Here is a 20898-nt window from a genome sequence, read left to right on the forward strand (position 1 = left end):
ACCAAACGGACTAAATGTGTCTTGACTTGACTTTCCAGGAATTCCTCTGATATCCATAATGGTTTAAAAAAAGACTCTTATGAAATTCTTACAGCTTAAAGAAATTTGGGACTGTAGGATTACACAGAGCAGACTCAAGAGATCACAGCTATCCTCTGCAGCACTCTCTTCCCTCTCTCATTATATTATGTCTCCTTAAATCAACTCAGTGGTCACAGTACTGATTGAATGCAGCGCCTCCCTGTTCTCTCAGTCGTCTCGATTCAAAAACATCTGTCATCAGAGTGATTTAGTAATAGCAAGTAATCAGTAATTAGGCCCTGCTTATAGTCCAAGATACTACATATCAAAAGGAGGAAAACAGCGTGTTGGAAATGGAGACATGCTTATCAAATAATAATAATTAGGCCTGTTTTACGATTTTATAAAAGGAGCATATGTAAAAAAAATAGAATTAATAATGCAAGTAGCTATTATGTTATATATATATTTATATAAATAGTACAAGAATAGTCACATTTAGAGACTATTTACCCAATATTCACTGAAAAACTCCTCACTAATGGTTGGAAACCATTCAAAAAAGTAGTGCAATGAAAGTAATTGCTTCTCTCAATTCTCAAGTGGCATGTGCTGTGAGTCCTTCATCCTGTAAGCTTCACGTTTGGTTCAGCACTAACTGAAGACCTCTATCAAAGTATCCTTTAGTCTCTTCTCCAGTGTCTTGCTGCTGGCCTTCACAGCGTGATCACATCATGTGTCCCCTATTTTATAGCTGTGGCTATCTTGCCAAATGTGATTTTGATCACTCATTCTGGACACTGGATACTTAACTGTTCATGCACTTCACAGGATCAGCAAAGGCAAGTGAATGTTCCGTCTACTGGTGCATTTCATCAGATATAATGTACATTTTCTGATGAATATAACAGATAAATCCTGAGCTTCATTGTTTTTTGTGATGTGATATTGCTTTAATGTGGTGCTATGACTTCAGTAGTGGTGTCAGTAGTGGTAGTTAACATCAATCTGTTATGTGAATGAGTGAATATTCAAACAATTTGACATTTGAGAGGAAGCAGGGTCATAACATCAAATTTATAGATGTGCACCATGTTCTAACAACTGTAACAACTTTTAAGTATGTTGCAGCACTCAACACCCACTAACCAGAAACCATCAAATCTTAAAATGAGACAGTTATCTTTTTATTAAATCTGAAAGTCAGTAAGAATCAGTTGCCAGTAACATGACGAGTTAATTTTTATATATATATATGTGTGTGTGTGTGATTATATACAGTATATAAACCTAAAAACCCCTAAAAAGCCTTGTTTTCTGATTTATTTTAAATGATAAAGTAAGAATCAGAGAAAAAGGGACAAAAGACATGAAGCACAAGAAAAAGACAAAAAGGAGAGGCATTGTGGTTGGGTGTGGAAGGGGGGGTTGTCCTGTTGTGAACATACAATCAGGTGGGTAAGGGCTGTGGACCAGCAAGAGTAGGGGGGTCATGGGAAAGAAACAAGCATGAGTGAGCCACACAGAGGAGACAAAATAGCTGGCAGACAGTTCATTCCAAGTATCTTCCGTCTTTAAAGACCCCCGCTTACTCCTTAATCTTGCCATTCATCTCTGGAGCTTGCAAAAAGCTTTCTGGAGTCAAAGGCAGAACTGGTGACTTAGGGACTGTGGATATCTAACAAACAAGAGATTAATGAAAAGTGAATACGGGCGCCCTGGTGGCCTCATGGTTGAGACACATACCACAAAACCACAATGTCTACAGCTCAACTCCCAGCTGGGTGACCCATGTTGCATGTCTCATACCTGTTGCTCTCTCCCTAGTTTCTTGCCTCTACACTGTCTGTCAAATAAAGGCAAAAAGCCTGACAAAAATATCTTTAAAAAAACTTAAGAAGTGAATACAACACTGTGTGCAAGCTGGGATCTTTGTGGGAACAAGCAGGAGAGTGGTTTATTTAACCTTTGTTGGATGTGACAGACTGTTGTTGTTGTTTTGGTACACGTAGAGAGTGAGCTCAGCTACGATTAACTGTTGAAGGCTTTTTACCGTACTGACAGGATAAAATACTGCAAAATGGTTCGCTAACAACCAAGGACATGAGTTGCAAAATCCAAGTATTCTCTAAAGATGAAAGACCACAAATCTATTTTCCTTGAGATTGATTTAGAAATCTTGTCATTCTTGTGATACTCACTTCCTACAAATCAAGCCCATTTAGGATTTGTCTGTAGAAGTTACTGTGATGTCCTGCAGTGGACATTCAGACATGTCTCTATTTCATAACACACAGGTACCTGTTGTTTTACTGGTTCCCAGTTTGATGGATGGCAACTAAGCTTCTGATGTTGTACTTCGCCCAGTCTGAAGCACAAGTCGTCCCTGAGCTGATGAAAAGGCTGCACAGTGGCTGTCCTAAATGCCTCCCGCTCCCTCTCTAGGAACAGCTCTAAACACAGGACACATATTAGTACAGTACTTACAGTATAAAGAGAACAGACTGATGGTGATACACAGTAACTATTTACCATAATCTTGAAGTGAGAAGATGGCAGTGTCTGTTATGCTGTTTGGCCTGATCTGCTCTAGAAAATCATGGATGTCATTCTCAGCCTTCTCCCTGTTGCACAGGAGAAGAGAAAGATGCATTAAATACAACCACATTACATTATTTATTATAGCTAACAACATACCCCATCAAGACAGCAAGACAATGGCACTCTGTTCAAATGTTTGCTGTAAAAAAAATCTAATTTTCAACACATATATGCCTGAGGTTAGTTAGGAGTATTGCTAAGCTAACCTACCTACCACATATTGTGTGCACAAGATAAAAAAATATCTTTCAGGACTTTGGAGACTCTGTACATTTGGGATCTTTACCAAACTAGCCAACTAGCCTACACTTTTGCTTTCTCCTCACCAGATCAAATATTCCAGCTGTTACAATAAAAGACCGATTTGCCAAGACAATAATGTAGCTATGAGCTGACCTAGCATTCTCCTTATTGAATACAAAAACTGGTATGATTAGTTTTTGAGATATAGGAGAAGGATGGGGGCTAGGTCTGTCCTTCCATTCGTCCATCACACACACCATCTCGGACTCAGCCGGCAGAATCTTCCTTTGACATTAGAGACATTAAACTGGGGACATGATGTCTTGCTGCTGTGGGCAGCATTACACTTACTGGCCTACAGAGGGTACTACAGTAATTGTTTACTTCTTACTCACTGGCCCGAGGGGTGACATGATTGTGAATAAAGAAAGAGTAACCATAGAGATGAACTTGCCTGTTTTCCCATTTGACAAGGTGGCTTTTGAATCCCAAGGTAATTTAACTAGATATACAGTATGTGTAGAGAGTTGCAAGCAATGGCACATCTTTATGACTAGGCTCATTACCAAGGCTCACACTTGTGTACATCATTAACCTTGGGTGGCTCAGACACAGTCATTATGCAGCCAAACACACTGCACCCCAGAGCTAGCGCTGCCCTTCTCACTTCACAAGGCATGACACCGCTGGGGCCCCAGACCCACACTTCTGCCTCAGCAGGCAGAGGAAAAAAAGCTGCCTTTTCTCCATTCGGTATACCCCCCTGTCTCCACACAGCTATAACCCCCATTTCTCTGTTTCTCTCCCCTTGCTACCCTAATTCAGTATCATCACTGCAAGAAAACCAGCTCAAATAACCCTTTTCTTTCCTTCCGTTTTCTCCCTGGTAGATTTTTCTCTTTGGGCTTACTTTTGTCCCCCTTTTTACGCTTGCCTTTCTACCCTTTTTTTCATATAGATTCTTGTCTGGGCTCAATGGTTGTGTGGTGTAATAGCAGATTCAGAAAACTGCAGCAGATAATGACAGGGAGTAAATGGGGGCTCTTACTCAGCCTTTTGCAGCCTGGAGCACTCTCTGCTCCACACCTGTCTGTGCTGCCGTAATATGGAGCTCTCCTTGGTTGCCTTGGCTTTACAGCGAGTCTTCTGAACCTATAAGACAAGGTTTAAGGAATAAACTGCTTCTCTGGAGCTGTAATATGCACTGAAAATAGTCTCTGCAGTGCTGGCTTTTAAATTCACTTTGGCCATGCCATTCAATCCCTCCTACAAATAATTAACTTTATCTGGACAAACCTGTCTCTGGAGTGCTGAATAAATGCAAGGATGGTGCAACATGAAATGGGTAATTTTCTTCTGGTTAAAAGTAAATTGTTCCCTGTTTTTCTGCATATCAGGGATATTTTTCAGTCTTTATTAGCATTATTGTGTGTGAAAGGCTCATAAACTCAGGTAATTCAAGTGAAACAGTATTAGTGTCGAAGCACAAGAGCAAAATAAACAGCAGCAAATTAAAATAATCAAGCAGAAACACGCATGACACGCATGAGGCATGTTATTAGGAGAGCAGAGGGTGCAGGGGTGGCGTCAGGGGGGGATAAAAGTCTTAATCTACTCTCATTTGTTTTCCTTTTTCATCATGAAAGAACAAGGCCCTCCTTCACAGCAGTCTCAGTGTGGCAATTCATTGTCTTCTATCAGTGTTTTTGTACACAGGCCACTGGCTCAGATAATTGTACAAAAGAAAATCTCACACAGCTAATACATGGGTACAATCTATTTCATAATAATAGGGAATACAAAGGAGTTAGGATGTTGATTTACGTCAATGACAGTCTATCTAAGTGTCAAGCTGCTAGTGCTGCTGTTGCCAAAAAAAAGTTTTAATATATTGTGCTGGACATGGAGCCGAACTTCTGATGAGATTTCTATTCTCACTAGTCCAAATAAATCTAATGCATTCAAATCCATACTTATCAGTCACACATTAATCATTAAAACACAGTGTTCAGTCAGATATCCATTCACATTTTATCAAGAAAAGCTATCTCTTTTATTCACACAGATATATATATATATATATATATATATATATAGATATATATAGATATATATATATATATGCCATGCCACATTGTAATGTACACTTTTAGGCATATCACATTATATATCTCATTTCATAATCTTTTAATCCAGCCACTAAGGATTTACAGTCTGATCATGATGGCTTTATAGATTTCACAACCTTGACACTGTTAAACAAAATGTCTTTTGTGTTATTTTCAAGATCCCAGATATAATATTTCAGGGCTCTCAAAGTGAAAATGTGCTTAAAATCTACAAACATTTAGAAATCTGGCTGGATAAAAGACTTTCTTTTAAGAACCATTTGGAGCAATTTAGTCGAAGGTCAAAAATAAATTCTTATAAGAACAAATTATGCTGCTCTTTTGCTAGTCAGAGGACCACTGTATGGTTAAAAAAAGATGTCTGTACTTGACTGTAGGGATACTGTGTATAGTCATAGTTCTCCATAAGATCACATTGCACTGTATTTTATACATTTCTCACTTACCACAGGCTTTTTTCACTGCAGACAGTTTGACTTAGTAAGAAAAGCACAAGTGTTACTAATGACACTAATGATGGCTCCGTTTTCAAGTTTTTCTCCGTAATCAAGTTTCCCCATAAGCTGTGACAATGTGAATGAGTCAGCATGCACAATACCAGGACCCTGAAACTGAAGCAACTAAATGGAATCCTGCCATAATTAATTATTATTTATACCTCTGCTTTTCCTACTGTAACATGTCCAAATGTCTTCCATTAAAAGGACATATTATATCTCTATTAAAAGGGGGGTGGTTCTCTTTAATGGAATAGGGAAATTGGGTTATTTATATTGTGAATTTAAAGAGGACTTTAAGTTTGAAAAGTATACTTTGTAAAAACAGGAGGTATGGCCAGGCTATTTGTAATTTCCAAGTTTCTAATAGCAGAATTCCTAAAATAACAGGAACATACAAAAGTCTGGAAAGGAATAAAACATTTTGTAATTTAACTGTAACTTGTAAATAACTGTCTGGGGGATGAATATCATGTTTTGTTCAAATGTAAAAACACAAGCATCATTGAGTATAGAAAGAAGTACCTGCCAAAATATTTTGTAAACCATCCATCTATGTTTAAACTTATATTATTATTGCAGACAGTAAACCAAGGATAGTATGTAAATTAGTTGCATTTTTGAGTAATGTTCTGCTCCTCTTTAAGTGACTTAGTCTGTGCTAAAGATCTATTCTGGTTGTTTACTATTGTACTGCTGTTTTGATTTATGTTTGTACTCCATACCACAATGTGTAGTGTAGAGTAAATAAAATCTGAATCTGAAAAGCATATTATATTGTACAATATTTACATCCCCTATAAGGCTCTGCTTTAAAAACTGCCCTTTAATCTTTGCTCTCAGATTACATCAAAATTATAGGTCAGGTCACATAATTGTTTTAACTTAAGTTGACCCACATGTTTAATCTAAACTTTATATACCCTGTTTTAAAGGTCCTGTACACCCACACAGGTGCATTTTATTCTGATTAGACTTCTGCTCAGGTTGTAGTTGGGTGGAACTATACTGGAATTACTGAGGTCCCCAGTTCTCAAATCAGTAAGAAAGCAAAGGTGTAACTTTTCCCACACAAACAGGTGTGACAAAACTAATAGGGGGATCCGAAAGATGTCAATCAAGCTGTCTTTACATGCTCACACCATGGTGGACCATGCATCCATCCATACAAGCCTTTAAATACAATGTTCCTTATAAATACAATGACATTTAAAAAAAATAAATTAATATTTTAAAGAGATTTCAAAGCTTAATGTCACAGGCTTGTCTACACAGAAGATGTTTCAACTGTGTTTTCAGTCGTTTTTCACATGCATCTGACGGTTCAGAAAAAATCATTATGTGATAACTATATCACAAATATTGGAACTAATAACCTTATAAACAGTTCTTTATAGGCCTAGGTTTGTACTGAACTGAAGGTAACAGCTTGAACTAGCAAGAGACTGAACGTAGGAATCAGTGCCAGCAGTATGAACCGTGACACGTTCACTTACTGTAGTACATACAGAAGTGCATTTGAATTGTGTTGCTATTGTGAATGTAATGAACGAACCACATAGTGACTGTGCATCTTTGAACTGAACTGAACAAAATGACTCAAATCAGCAAAATGATTCATAATTTGTAATTGTTTTCTTAAATTTTGGGCTTTGTGGTTATTCTGATCTTGAAATAGAGATAATCTCTGAATGTATGTACATGATGGATTGGCAACATAACAATTATACAGTGAAGACGCATCCACAGCATTGTTGTGTTTCAATTATGCCCCTTCATATCTTCTAATTGGGCCATGGTGCTTTAGTAATAACACAGAAACATTACTATAGTTGAATATGTACAATTACTAGGAAAAAATGTGGCACTATTGTGCTTGCATGCAGCTTATATATTTATATTCAAAACAGTATTAGATAGACTGCATTTCTTCTCTCTAATTTGTTAACCTTCAGTGTTGAATAATTTTTACTGTAGTACAAGGTAGCCTCTCATTTCAGTGGATGCATCTACCAATTTTCAGTACAGATGAACGCACATTTGTTTCAAATTTTTGTACAGTGCTACTAAGATTTAGAATCTTATCAAGAGGAAAAATGTCAAGGTTTCCGTATCTGAAGCAGATAATACTGCCAGTCTCTTCCTGGAGAGCACAAATGATCCCATGCTTGAGGCGACTCATGGTCATTTATTTACCCTCCATCACATCACCAATGGGAGATGCACAGAAAGCCTGCCTTTCAGGCTGGAGACTGAATGTGAACATAGCCTGTCTTATCTAGGTTATGCAGAGAGCAGGGTTGGAAGGAGCCACAGGCTAACGTAATGATACTAAAAGGCTCCTGCTGCCACAGTTTACCAATTAAAACACCGCAGGTCTAAAAGCCTAATCTCCATTGCCCCTAGCATTAACTTTTTGCTCTGCTCTGAGTCAGACAACTATGAACTTCAAACAGGTTTATAGTAAACCCCAGGCAGCCTAATGAATATTCATGAAACTGGCAATGCTATTGTGTATGGCACTGATATTACTGCTGTGTTTCATGTTGTTGGACAAACTATAAAGGTTATGCAATGCCTGCTTTATATGGAATGAAATCCCTTTACAATATGTTGTGTGTAAGAAAGAAGAGAGAAAGGTAGACAAACCAACAGAAATTACACTGTTTACTACTACTGGAGACGTGCTGTTTTATCACCTCGCTTTAAAATCAGGTTTTGTCAGTTGAAGCTCCTCCTGCGGTGGCTAATGAGGACTGTTTGTTCACTGTTTGCATTTTATATTGTTGTTGCACATTCTTCTTCATTTGCTGCTGAATCACCATATTATTAAGTGATATGGGAATTGATTTTATAATTACATTGCTGCACAGGCATGATATTGATAATTACCCGAATTTACCTTTTGTCCAATTAAATCAGACTCCATGCGTTTGGCATCAACAATGGCTTGTAGTCTTTTATATTCAGCTGGCTTGTACTTTGAGCTGCCAAGACCATTTCTCAGTCGCACAGTCAGTTTTTCTGCATGGATGAAAGCAAATGATATGGCTGAATTAGGATCATTGGGATTGTTGAAAAGCTCATCGCTTTTGATGTCTGAAGTAAAGTCTTAATGCTGACTTCAGCAAAGAAAGAAATAGAGGAAAAGACAGGGAAGCAGTACAAGCTGAGCACTAATGGATTGTATGGGTAATTCAGAAATGACTGCATTGGGGGGGGTTGGGGGGGGTTTCAATGCTAAGCTTTTTTTGAGTATCAGCTGTGACTCAAAGAGACAGGTGAAAAAACAAGCAATGCTGCATCTGACAAAGGCATCAAAGACTTGACAGTACCTGGAGAATTCAACATAGGAACCTCAGGTCAAATCTGTTCAGCAGGTCAATGGGCTACGATGTCACAAGTCAGCAATGTTTCAGACCCAAAAAAACTGACTTACCCACATCTTCGGCTTTGTAGTTTGTGATGAACGTATGCAGATCTCTTCCACTCATCATTCAAGAGCTGCATTTGCATCTACTATACAATATGTGAAATTGGTATAGTGCCTGCAAAATGAGGATATAAATCACTGCATGTAAGGATACAGGAGTTGTGCAAAGCTGTGGGCTCAGGCCAAATTTACTATCCTATTACACTACACAAAAACTAAATGTTACCATCAAGGTCTTCATGACATTGTGAGAATATCAGTCAACTCTGGCACGTTTTAGTGTATGGGAGTAGACAGATGGTGCACTCAGTAAGATCAGATATGCCGCTGGAATATCACAATGTCTTTGCTTTGGATTAAGTATTGAAAAATTCGGGCCACAAAGGCATTGTGTCCGTTAAGGCATGCAGTGTGAAGGGTGGGTTTGAAGTATGCAGGAATGGATTGAATCTGTGAGTGAAATGAAAATTGACGCTCTGTTCTGGACCAATCGAAGATATCTTGCTCATGTCTCCAGCAGACATTAAGGCTTTGTTTTTCTTCTTTTACAGAATTCGACTTTATATTTTATTGACACCAAATGGTGAGAAAAGGTTAGGATTCAGAACATAATAGCAGCCTAACATTAGCTGCTGATTTTCACAGGAGGATTGTCCATAATTTATAGGGACCATCCATCACTTAACTACAGTTAGCTATAGTTTACAGCTGATATGATTGATCGATTAATTAGTCAGTTTATTAACTGTTTCACTTATTTTTAAAGTAAAAATTCCTTAAATTCAGTGGTCTCATATCTTGTGTCTCATGAACATATTTTGGTCCATATGATAGTAAACTTGGGTTGGGCTTTTGATTGTTGTTCGGACAAGCCAAGAAATTTAAACATGTCTGCTTGGCCTCTAAAAAAATGGCGATAGGCATTTTTCACCAACTAGTCGGTTAATCTAGAAAATAATCGATCAATAATCGAAAATGATATAGTTGCAGCCCTTTTTATGGTTCAACAATAACACAGGGAAAGGAAAAGTTATACAAACATACAGAGAGGAAAATCAGATGAAGGCGTTAAGGAGGAGCAGTTAGGCTAATTTATTATCTTGACAAAAGTTTGGTCTGCAAGTCAGACAGATTAAAATATGTCAAACCTAGTGAACAGAAATACATATAGCTACTCCTCGTTAGATAACTTAATGCAACACACACGACTGCTATCAAGCCTTTTGCTGTGAGATTAAAATTAACGTTTATCCACACTTTAGCTTACCGTGTAGTATCCCTCTCTCAACAGCGAGTGTATAGGTAGACAAAATTTGTAACCAAGGCAACTATCGCCTCCGTCTGCCATTGGCTAATTCAACAAAACGAACCTCCTCGGAAACGCCCCCTTCTCCCATCTGAACCAATCAGGAGTGCTCGCTGCTCTCCCACATTCCCACTGACGTCATGCACGCTCGCATTGCCTGGGACTGCTGGTGGAGGCAGGGGAGTAGCGGAGCGGAGGGGTTCGTCTTCTACTCGGCTATGGAGGCGAGTTTCACTCTTGTACATGCATGGGACTAAGCGACGGGACTTTACCGATGAAGTTACGTGTTCCAATGTAGATCCGAGCCGCAGCTCAGCCAGGGAAACAACAGTCCTCCAAAGGTAATTAACTGTTTTCTCTTTACTCTCTCTTTGATTAATTGCTGAATAATTTGGGGAGAAACGTTGGGGAAAAAAATGAAAGCATCTGTGCGCAAGGCAGGAGTGTATGGACTGCTACTTTTACTCAGAAAGTCTTGCATTCACCGAGGAGAAAGTGGCTGGCCTTTGTGTGTGTGTGTGTGAGTGTGTGTGTGTTTGGCACAAGATAGCTTTTTTAGGCTTCTTCACAGCGGGCGAGAATCTAATACTAAGCTAATTTTTTTCTTGTGACCAATTCATCGCCAACAACGCACACCTTTGAGGGACCTTCACGCGCTGTCTTCGATGTCGTCCTTTAACCGTTGGGATCAAACTCCGGCTAATTTGTACATAAACTGTTTCGGGCGTTAGTTTCCCGGTGGCGAAGAAACTCACATTTCCCAAAATATTGTCCTTGAAAACGTGCCGCTAAGAAGTGAAAGAAAAAAGGGGCAGGTGAGCTTAGAGTGTGGGAATCTCTGGTATGCGAGGTCGCCGAGAGGCGGAGATCCAGACTCTGCTCCCACAAGATAAGCTTACCTTTACCCTCACGTCCACTCGCTACATTCAAAGTACGCCATATTTAATGACCTTAATCTGCATTTTAAGTAGGGGCGTTTCTTTAAACGTGAACCATGACAGAATAGTATTGCTTTGCAATGTGCAAAATCAGCCTACCTTTCAGGACAAGATAGACTCACCTTTAATATCCCGGAGGCTGTAAAAGCTGTGTAGCCGAGGCTATAAGAGGACATTACACAACCCTATTGCATGACAGTGCCATATATTTTATCCTGGTTAATAAGATAGTTTTCATAAAACCTATAGGCTATCAAACAGTCAGCATTTACACTCTCAGACAAGGCACATGTCCTTACCTGGGTTTGATTTAAATTCACAATAATATAAATGTCTCACATAAAACCTGCTCAGTCTTCAACTCATATATCTAATATTCCAGGATTTATATATGACCATATGCTTTAATCCTTTTGTGTCTGGCTGAACCCAAGTGGTGAAAAGATTGAAGAACCAGTTTTATTCATTTTGTTATGATGGATAATCACCAAAGGTCAAGTCTTACACTCCTATTATTAGATGATAGATGCTGGGAGCACTGCCTCACGTCTCTCCAGTTGCCATGCAGGTGTGGAAAGGTTATCTTACTGCATCAGCGATGTGACCACAGTGTAAGTTAATTTAATTTCAGCCAATTAGCAGCGAAAAAGCATATAGCAATTGAGATCATATGCGAACTCCCCTCTTACACTGCCTCAATCACACACAGTCAGACACAAGCACACACAGCCCAGAGGAATCTCTAGGTTACCCTCCTCGTGATTCACATTACTGCACAAGACTGCCTCACAGCTGACAACCATTGAGGCTGGTTTATTGTGGAGCTGAAGCAACAGCGAGATGTTAGTGTACAGTCTCTCTCTGTTTTTGTTTTTGAGTAGTTTTCTGCTCGTACTCTAAGCAGTGACAGTGTGTTTGGCACGAGGAGAGAAGTTTTAGCATGTCAGACATTCAGCCAACAGGTCATCAGTTTCATTTGTCATGCTGCTTGCCATTCAAAATGGTGATGCATGCTTGTGAAACTTTCTGTATTGATTATGCGAGTAGATGTACCAAAAAAAAAAAAAGTTTTGTTTGCACAAGATGAACCCCGTGCCTCATTCAAAAACACAAACATGCTTGCGAAAGACTGTATTGGTTGTGATTGTTTGATCCAGTCTTCACGGTGAGTTCTTTTTAATGGGAACTGACAACAGTTGAATAGTTTAGCGCCCTTTGGTAGGCCTCTCCCCTGTGTTCGTTTTTCACCTCCCAATTCTGGACCAACATCAAGGCTTAAGGCCTGACCCCTATGTTTCATGTCTGATTTACTTCTTTTTTTTTTTTTTTTTGCTATGATCACAAGTCATTCCCACCCCCCCCTCTTTTAAGAAAGGGAAAGTATTTCCAGTCTTGGCCTCGCAGTCTGGATGGCTAGGCACAAAATGGTTATTTGCCTTGTGCGTGCTTGTGTATATGTAAGTAAAGTGCTGAAGTATCAGCCTCTTCCCACAGCCAGTCAGAGGAAGGTCAGCATCCCTTGTGCACAATTACTATAAGTCAGTCAAGTGCTCTTAAAAGTAGAGCTCTTGCTGAGTGGCAGTCAGCTTTTTGTGTTTTATTTATTCCATTACCAACCCTTGAATGTGTCATTTTTTTTATGATATTTGTGTATTCATTCCACATAAATGAAAAATGTATAGGTATACACAGATACAGTACTGTGCACACTTGAGTGAGTGGATATGATGAAGTGATAAATGGCTTTTTTACATTATGCTAGTAAGTCTTTTACTGAATAACTTGTGAGAGTTTGCATGATGATGCAAATTTTTCCAAAAGTGTAAAAGATATTAAGTAGAAATGCATTTTTTTTTTTGAGTTGGGGAGGACTCTCAGCTACTTCTGCATGGCTCCACTGTGGGATGATAATAATAGGTCATAGTCGCAATCAACCAATGAGGAGTTTGTATTCATCCTTTGGCGTGGAAATTGTTTTCATCAAATCCACCCCACATAGCTTCTTTCCAACCCACATTTTCATGGTGTGGTCTAAAGGGAGTTGATCTTTCTCTCCTGCCTGCCTTGAGAGCAAACCATCTGTATTAAAGTAGGGAATTTCCATTTTGAGCTTTGTTCTATCACTTTGGAGGCTTGTGGAATAAAATCAGACAAATTATTGATAAATTGTATTGTTAAGATTTAACACAGTATCAGTAAGCAGGAGCACTGCAAGGTTACAACTGTTAATCCTGAATTTCAACACAGCCCACTCCTATTTTAGCCGTGCATTCATATCATATCTATGAATAAAACAAATTAAGGAACCATACTGCATATATAGAGTGCATTCAGCCTTGCAATCACTTGTGTGGATAAGCCTTGACATGTGCAGCTGCTGGCTGATGGTTGATTTAACTGGAAATGTAGATAGATTCCTGAAAGAGTCCCAGATTTCATGCTTTGGTTGGATCCCAGACAGCTAAAGATAATACAGAACACAAAGCATGTCAGCGCTTTTGGAGCTTAGGTGCACAATAGATTTTTTTCCAGTAAAATAGCCCTCCATGGGCCTGACATGCTGAGTCTGAAAGACGGCCCCTCGCCAGTGTCTGCTATGTGGACAGCAGCAGTGAAGGGGCAGGGCTTTTCCACTGTCGTTTGCTCAACATGTAGCCTTACTACTACTCTCAAACACTGCATCTATCTGAGTCCATCTGGCTGCAGATTTACCTCAACAGGACACGTAATACCTTGTTGAATATTTCAAAACGCTATTCACATTATCACCACAGGCGAAGGGTTCTCTCTTTACTGATGGTAAAAGGAAGAGTGGTCCAGGACTCCATCCCAGTGAAGTGCATGACATAACAAATAAGCACCACTGGGAAAACATTACCATGGCCTTTATGGTCATGAAAGCATGACAGGTCCAAGAGTGACACTTAATGCTGAAGAGTGAATTTTTGAGCTAGATGCCATGCTGTATATTTCTAGTGTCTATATTTAAGGGTTTTTTATACACTATGCTTTTTAAAATGAGGGAACTATAAGACATTTCTTAGGCAGCAACTTATTTCCTTTTATTGAGAAAATGTCAATCATTTTTGTTTAATGATTATAAAGTGTATTAAATGGCAGAAAATAATTTAAAAATGGTCGTCACAATTTCCCAGAGCCCTAGTGACATCTTCAGATCGCTTGTTTCGTCAAACCAACCATCTTAAACCCAAAGATGTCTAGGGCTGCAACTGACATTTATTTTCATTATCGATTTATCCACTGATTATTTTATTGATTAATTGATTAATCGTTTGGTCTTGAAAATGTCAGAAAATATTGAAAAGATACCGTTATAATTTTCCAGAGTCAAAGGTGATGTCTTCAGATGTCTTGTTTTGTCCGACCAACAGTCCACAACCAAATGATTATCAGTTTATGATCATAAAAGAGTAAATAAACCAGAAATTTCAGAGGCTGGAGCCAGAGAGTTTGGGCATTTTTTCTTAAAGTCCCCCTCCACTCAAAAATATGTTTTTCTTCTTGTTCTTACATTTGGATGTTGAAGCTTCACTGTGCAGAATGATGTATGTGCAGTTTGACACTAGAAGGCTGTTTTCACATTCATCTGCTGAAGGGGGAAAGTTTCTCTGTGCTCATTGAAAATCTGATTTTAAGGGGTGAGCGTATGGTCGTGATTTGGGACATCACGACTAGTTTTGAAGCCAATAGTGGTCCAATATTTAACTTACACAAGTGTGATGCGGAAACTTGAAGCCTCCAGTGCAAAAACACTGAGAATGGACTTCACAGCAGCAGTTAAACTTCGGAAATTAAATATATTTGCATATTCATAGATTCTGGATTTTTAATGAGGGAGGAGGAGTGGATATCATTTTAAGGATTTTAATGTGGTAATTAAACTGGAAAAACCATATCAGACACACATTACTGTTCCAAGCAGAGTATTTTTGTATGTCTTGATATATGTGTGGAGGGTATTTTTTTTAAAAATGACTAGAATGACTAATCGATTTTCAAAATAGTTGTTGATTCATTCTTTGTCAATTAGCTAATTGATTAAACAACTTATTGATGCAGCTCTAAAGACCTATATATTAATTATCTGCAGTTGACTAATTGCTTAATGGTCTAATTGTTACAGCACTATTTCTACATAAGTTACAAACATATAAAGGCTGTGTCCTTCTTGGTTTAGACTTTTTTTGAAGCTCAAATTGCTTGTTTGTGGGATCAGGTGTCATCCCAGAGTGGTATGTATGTGCTCGGTGGCTGGATTTAGTCAGAAGGTGAAGGCATCTTGCCAATGTCAGGTTACATTCTAGTGACCATGCAGGCTGATGTCAGAGGGTTATGCCTGTTCCCAGACTACAACTGAAAACTGAAACGATCCGCAAGGTTTGTCTGCTTCACCTGTTTCCATAAAAGTCTGCCAAGAAGCAGAAGGTTCAGTTCTTAAATGTCAAGGCATTTAAAAGACTGCCACAAAGTAAAATTGACTCTGGGAAAAAAAAAGAGTAGTTGACATTGAAGATGAACAAATACAGTTCAAGCACATGACATTTAAAATGACATTTAATGCCTAAGCTTTGCATTGGTTGTACAGTTGAGAGGCAGATGTGGGCTGTGTGATATCAAAGATTATACTGTATCTGTTCTTCCTCTGTCAGAGTAACTTGTTATCGTAACATCAAAGCTGACAAACCTGTAGCCTTAAGGCAATAGTGCACAAATTGATGCAACTTAAACAAGTCGGATTCTACTCTTAAACTTTACTAAACCTTAGTTAGCAAACCTACTCCAAGAAGAAGAGAAATATCCCAGAATGACCAGCAAATTTCTAGGTCTTAAGAGTTGAGTCACTAAACTATGACTGCTATGCTACCAGCTTACAAACCCATCCAACCTGTTAAAGAGCTTTCTCTGAAGTGGTCTCTCCCCTGCATGCACCAGTAACCCTTAACAATACCAACCTCTCTTATTTTTGGATGGACTTTCATTCCCCGGTGCTCACACATCATTTAAGATTTCCAATTGTAGCAGAAATAAACCCCAAAATGCGTTAAAAAAAAAAAAAAACCCACTCACACACAGAAGAAGAGGTGCACAATCTTTACTGGCCCAAGGCATGAGGAATAACATATTGTTTTGTCATACATAGGATATAAGAAAAGACTTGAAGAAGTATCTTGGTTTGATATGATGAACGTGATGGCGCCCACACTTGTACTCTATAGCACCCTAAGGATATAAATTCTAGGCAATACCTCAAATAAAATCGTACGTACCTCTGCATAACTGCAAAGTCATACACATCCTCCATGAATCATCTCAGAGTACAAGTAAAGGAGAATTTATTTTACTAAGTTGTGGGGTGTGATTTATTTTTTCAATTAAATCCCCTTTGATAGATTATCCATATGGTGCCATCTCGCAGAAAGCCTACATTCCCTGCAGTATGCAGTGACAGTGCAGTCTGAGGTATTTGCCTTTTTGTCAGTCTGTGTCCCAGGAATGTTTGTTAAACTACAGCGGTAGATTAAAAAAGTTTGGATATCCAAAACAGTGTAAACTCACCTGAACTAAATCATTATTTCAAAAGGCCAGCTGGTGCTGGTTGGCTGACCTGACATTTACTTCAGTAACTAAATTCCTTCTGTCTTTCTGCATCAATGCATGTCAATGTCGTGTTGCTTAAGGTACAGGAATTGATTTCATTTATTTCAATTATTTTTCTTTCAGTTCTACTTGAATGCAGATAATTTGAACTTATTCTGTTGTAAATAATCTTAAAGTTAATGTGAATTCTCTTCGTACAAGTCCTTGGCAATTTGGCCATTTTGTTTAACTTTATTTTGAACTTTTTGATCATTTTACAGGAAATACCCATAAAAGTTATTTTTAACTCTCAAATTTTTGACCATAGCCTCTTTAGCTTCATTATTTATAGTAAGTACCCTGCCATTTCAGAAACATCTCACATGCAACAACCCCCTGCTGCAGGTTAACTGCAAAATAATCAGCGAACAGAAAAGCAATAATTTTAACAAGTCTGCTCATGATTTAATTACGTACTTAAAAATATATATAATTTTAACGTCATTCTCAACCACAGAAAGAGAAAATTAATGTGAAGTTGATATTAAGGAGGCGCTCATAGTAGGCCAATACTAGGTCACTAGCTGAGGGGACCCGACCAATCTGAAGTGTACAAAATTACACATGAGGTTTACCTCAGGACATCGAGAGATCACATTCCAACCAGCAAGCCAGAACTGGTGGAGGCCCATAAAAGTTATAATACAGTGTTGGAATGTGTGTTTCTTCAATCAACTTAAGCATGAGGGAATTTCTATTGTGAGGGTACAAATGAACTAGATTGTCACTCAGATGTTAAGAGAAAAATGGTGCCCAAGTCATCTTTCACATTTGCACATGCACAGGCATAGCAGTAAGTAAACTTAATTTATAAAGCACCTTTCAAAACCAGAGTTAGAAGGTGCAGTACAATGCAAACAATTGAGGAAAAAAATAGAAAGTTACAAACAGGAAATATCAATATAAAAAAACAATAAAAACCATAGAGGTACACAGAGTGTAAACACGAAAGTCAGATACACAAACAATAAAAACGATTGAAGCTACACAGAAATCAATCACACATTATGGGGAAAAAATGCTTACGAAACACGTGAGTTTTTAACAGCTTATCGTCTGACTCAGCATTTTTTTTATAACTAGGGGAAGATGGTTAGATAGAAGATGGATAGAGCACGGTCACCTTTGGTTTTAAGCCTGGATTTCAGGACAGCCAGAAGGAATTGAATAGTGAAATGTTTGCCCCATATAGCCCGACTGTCGAGAACAGTTTTGCAGCAGGCTGAGGTGAGTAAAACACAGAGTGCAGTAAAGAAAAGATCGGTATTAGATCATATTTATCATCTGATACCAATTCGATTGGCTCAGGACATTCCTAAACACTACCATAACTTATTGATGATCTGGCTTGTTTCATTCAGGAGGAATTTACTGCCAGTCACCACGATTCTGTTTAAATGTTTGTTCGTGCCGTTATCAGTAGCTGCACTCAAATTTGAATGGATAGCAGCACATTGTTCCGTGGCCAATGTCTCTCCATTGTTAAGCACAGAGCATTGAGTAGGCAGTGCCTGTGCAGTGTCTGCTTATCCATATCCCTCTTAAAGCTGATTTTCATAATACTTCACAGGAATAGGAGTTTCCTCTCTTGCTATCTGTTTTTCCAAGTTCACCCCAATTCAGAAGCCAGTGTCACGTAGAGGAATTAAATCTTTCACTCTCAATATTTTTCTTCTAGTCGTCTAAAACGGCCTGTTCACTGAGCAACTTTTTAGCAAAACTTGAAGCCAGAAGCCAGAGTGTATCAGGACAGATGTTGGGCCCCGAGGCTGTCATTTAAAATGAAAAGAGGAGTGGTTTTGTGTCAATATAAAATGATAATCTTTGTATCCTAGAGCAGAAACGTCAACAGAAAAGTCTCCCCAGCCAGGTGGAAAAAAATGTGTGCATATATTGGTATCGGCATCGGCAAAAATGAGATCGGCATATTGGATATTGGTAAAAAATGTGTGCATCCCTACAAAATAACATTGGTAAAACAGGTTTATAGTGAAGAGATTTGAACAGCGATTTGCTCATCCTCCAAAAGTCAGGGTGTATCCACTAACCAGCTGTAGAGGCCGAGGAGGAGCGAAGCCCCTCCCTCAGTGAATCCCGACACACAGCATCGCACCCGTAAATGACACCAAAACACTCAGCATAGCTTTTTTCTAACCCTGATTTTTATAAATTGCCTTCAAAATATATTATTCTGCGATATTCTGAGTTTTACAGTTGATATTATTATCATCAAAGTCCGCGATTCTGTCTGTGTTTTCTGCATCGTGGAAATCATAGGGCCGTAGTGATAGAATAAATCATTCTGAGCCATATCGTCCTCACTGGTTTCCCATCACACTTTCATACTTTGACTGGAATGACTGTGAAGTGGATATCAAATTTAACTTTGTGAACCCTGCAGAAACCCTGTAGAACCTACAAAGAACTATTCACGTCGAGCTTCACCTCATCCTTTAAAGGGTGGGTACATTATTTTTTGAGTTTTTAGTTTTTATATCATTCTGTAGCTTCCATGTGTATTCAAATCTGAAAATTAAAATTTTGGTCAAAGTAAGTATGTTTTAGTGTCAAAATGCTTATTTCCCAAGCCTTTCTAAAAACTTTTTCCCACATGACCTAACGTAGGTTTCTGTATGATGATGTTGCTACATATAAATCAATGTAAACAACACACAGTTGGAGCACTTACTGTTGCTGCTGCTCAAAGTTTAAAAAATAAACTCTGAGCTCTCCTCTCGCCATGAAACAGCCTCAGATCAGAACAGAATCCGGTGTGACTCGCAGGTGTTATTTGTCCCCAAAGCTCCAGCTTTGCTCCAGGCTCTCTCCTCCAGACCTCCCAGCACTCAGTATCTGTCCGTCCCTCTGCTCTGTCCGGTGCATTTATAAACATCTTACACACTCAGACTCAGTTCTGCAACATCGCTCGTATTATATCTGGTCAATTTTTTATGCTCTAACTTACAGCGAGCAATTATGTTAGGAAGACACTGTCAGCGAACTGTGTGTGTGTGTGTGTGTGTGGGGTGGTGGTGGGGGGGGGGGGCAGGGCATCAGCGCTCTGGCTCTAACCCACATCACTGCTTTTTGCTAACAGCTGAGTGGGCGTTTGCATTTGAAAAACCCGGAAAGGAACACAGGTGGAGTCGTCCTTTAAATGTGAAATCCAAAATGTGACAGATTTTGGATCACACTGGACAAGGTTTGCCAGAATTGTCATCCATGTGTGTTTTTCGCTTCGTGTCCGTTCAGTTGAGGGTCAGAATCTGTTTTGACAGACTGTAATCAGTTTTAATAGTCTTAATATGTAGTGAGCAAGCTCAGTTATTCACCTCAGAGACACACACTTACATTGTGAGAGACAGGATACGACAAACAACAGGACATTTGTTATGCTAATTTTTGTTGCTAATTTTTCCCATTTGGATGAACTCTGTATTTCTGTGTAACCTCTCTCAGATTCCGGTATGACATGTAATCTTAACATGTCCGTTTGATAACTATCTGAAATGCTTAGCAATGGAAAAATGTTTTACTTAGCAACAGGAAGTTGATAAAACTGCATCATCAGTTTTAACTGAACTGTTAAATGAGGTCAAAAAATGAACAATACAAACTGTCATGATCTCATTCTGTTTAATCATACTTTTATTTGTCCTCATCAATTAGCACAGTACATAAAATCTCCTGTTAAATTCAACTGCTCTGCAGATGTACAGCGTTATGCTGTAATTCCTTCTTGGGAAGCGTGGCTTCTGAAGTTGTTGTGTTTGCGTTGTAATTGTATGCAGAAAGGCATTAGTGTGTTAAATGTATTTTGTCTAACAATGTGTGACAGGATGAAGCTCGTCTGTTTAGCACAAATACTGATTCTATTTCAGGGATTTACATCCAATAAGAATAATTTATGTCCACTTCTGTCACAACATATTACTGCTGGTGACATGTCGGAAACAACTGATGTGCCTGCAGTTGAGCCTCTCTGCTCCCCATTAGTTGAGGTTTTTATTGTGAAGAAATGATGAAGAGGGTGAATGATCATAGTAGGAAGCTGTGCATGGTAAGTTAGCCC

At 38.7% G+C, this 20898-nt stretch overlaps 2 protein-coding genes across 6 annotated transcripts in view; one reads left to right on the plus strand and one right to left on the minus strand.

The window, feature by feature from the left end:
- The window catches only part of LOC121906590 (coiled-coil domain-containing protein 148-like), a 31659-nt gene extending 20692 nt beyond the window's left edge, over nt 1-10967 (minus strand). For 2 of the 4 annotated variants that reach the window (XM_042425515.1, XM_042425514.1), the window contains exons 1-6: nt 10192-10264; nt 8931-9039; nt 8394-8515; nt 3914-4017; nt 2554-2645; nt 2323-2474 (exon numbers count right to left, since the gene is read on the minus strand). In XM_042425515.1, the coding sequence (XP_042281449.1) occupies nt 2323-2474; nt 2554-2645; nt 3914-4017; nt 8394-8515; nt 8931-8988 (528 nt within the window). In that variant the 5' untranslated portion in view covers nt 8989-9039; nt 10192-10264. Of the gene's footprint in view, nt 1-2322; nt 2475-2553; nt 2646-3913; nt 4018-8393; nt 8516-8930; nt 9040-10191; nt 10265-10866 lie in introns of those variants that run through there. The other 2 variants (XM_042425516.1, XM_042425517.1) reach the window with 2 other exon arrangements.
- Nucleotides 10355-20898, plus strand: part of pkp4 (plakophilin 4) — an 84110-nt gene continuing 73566 nt past the window's right edge. For both annotated transcript variants that reach the window (XM_042425511.1, XM_042425512.1), the window contains exon 1: nt 10355-10571. The gene's annotated coding sequence lies outside the window, so the exon portion shown is untranslated. The remainder of the gene's footprint in view (nt 10572-20898) is intronic.

This window comes from Thunnus maccoyii, chromosome 11, assembly GCF_910596095.1.
Source record: "Thunnus maccoyii chromosome 11, fThuMac1.1, whole genome shotgun sequence".
NCBI classification, from domain to species: Eukaryota; Metazoa; Chordata; class Actinopteri; order Scombriformes; family Scombridae; genus Thunnus; species Thunnus maccoyii.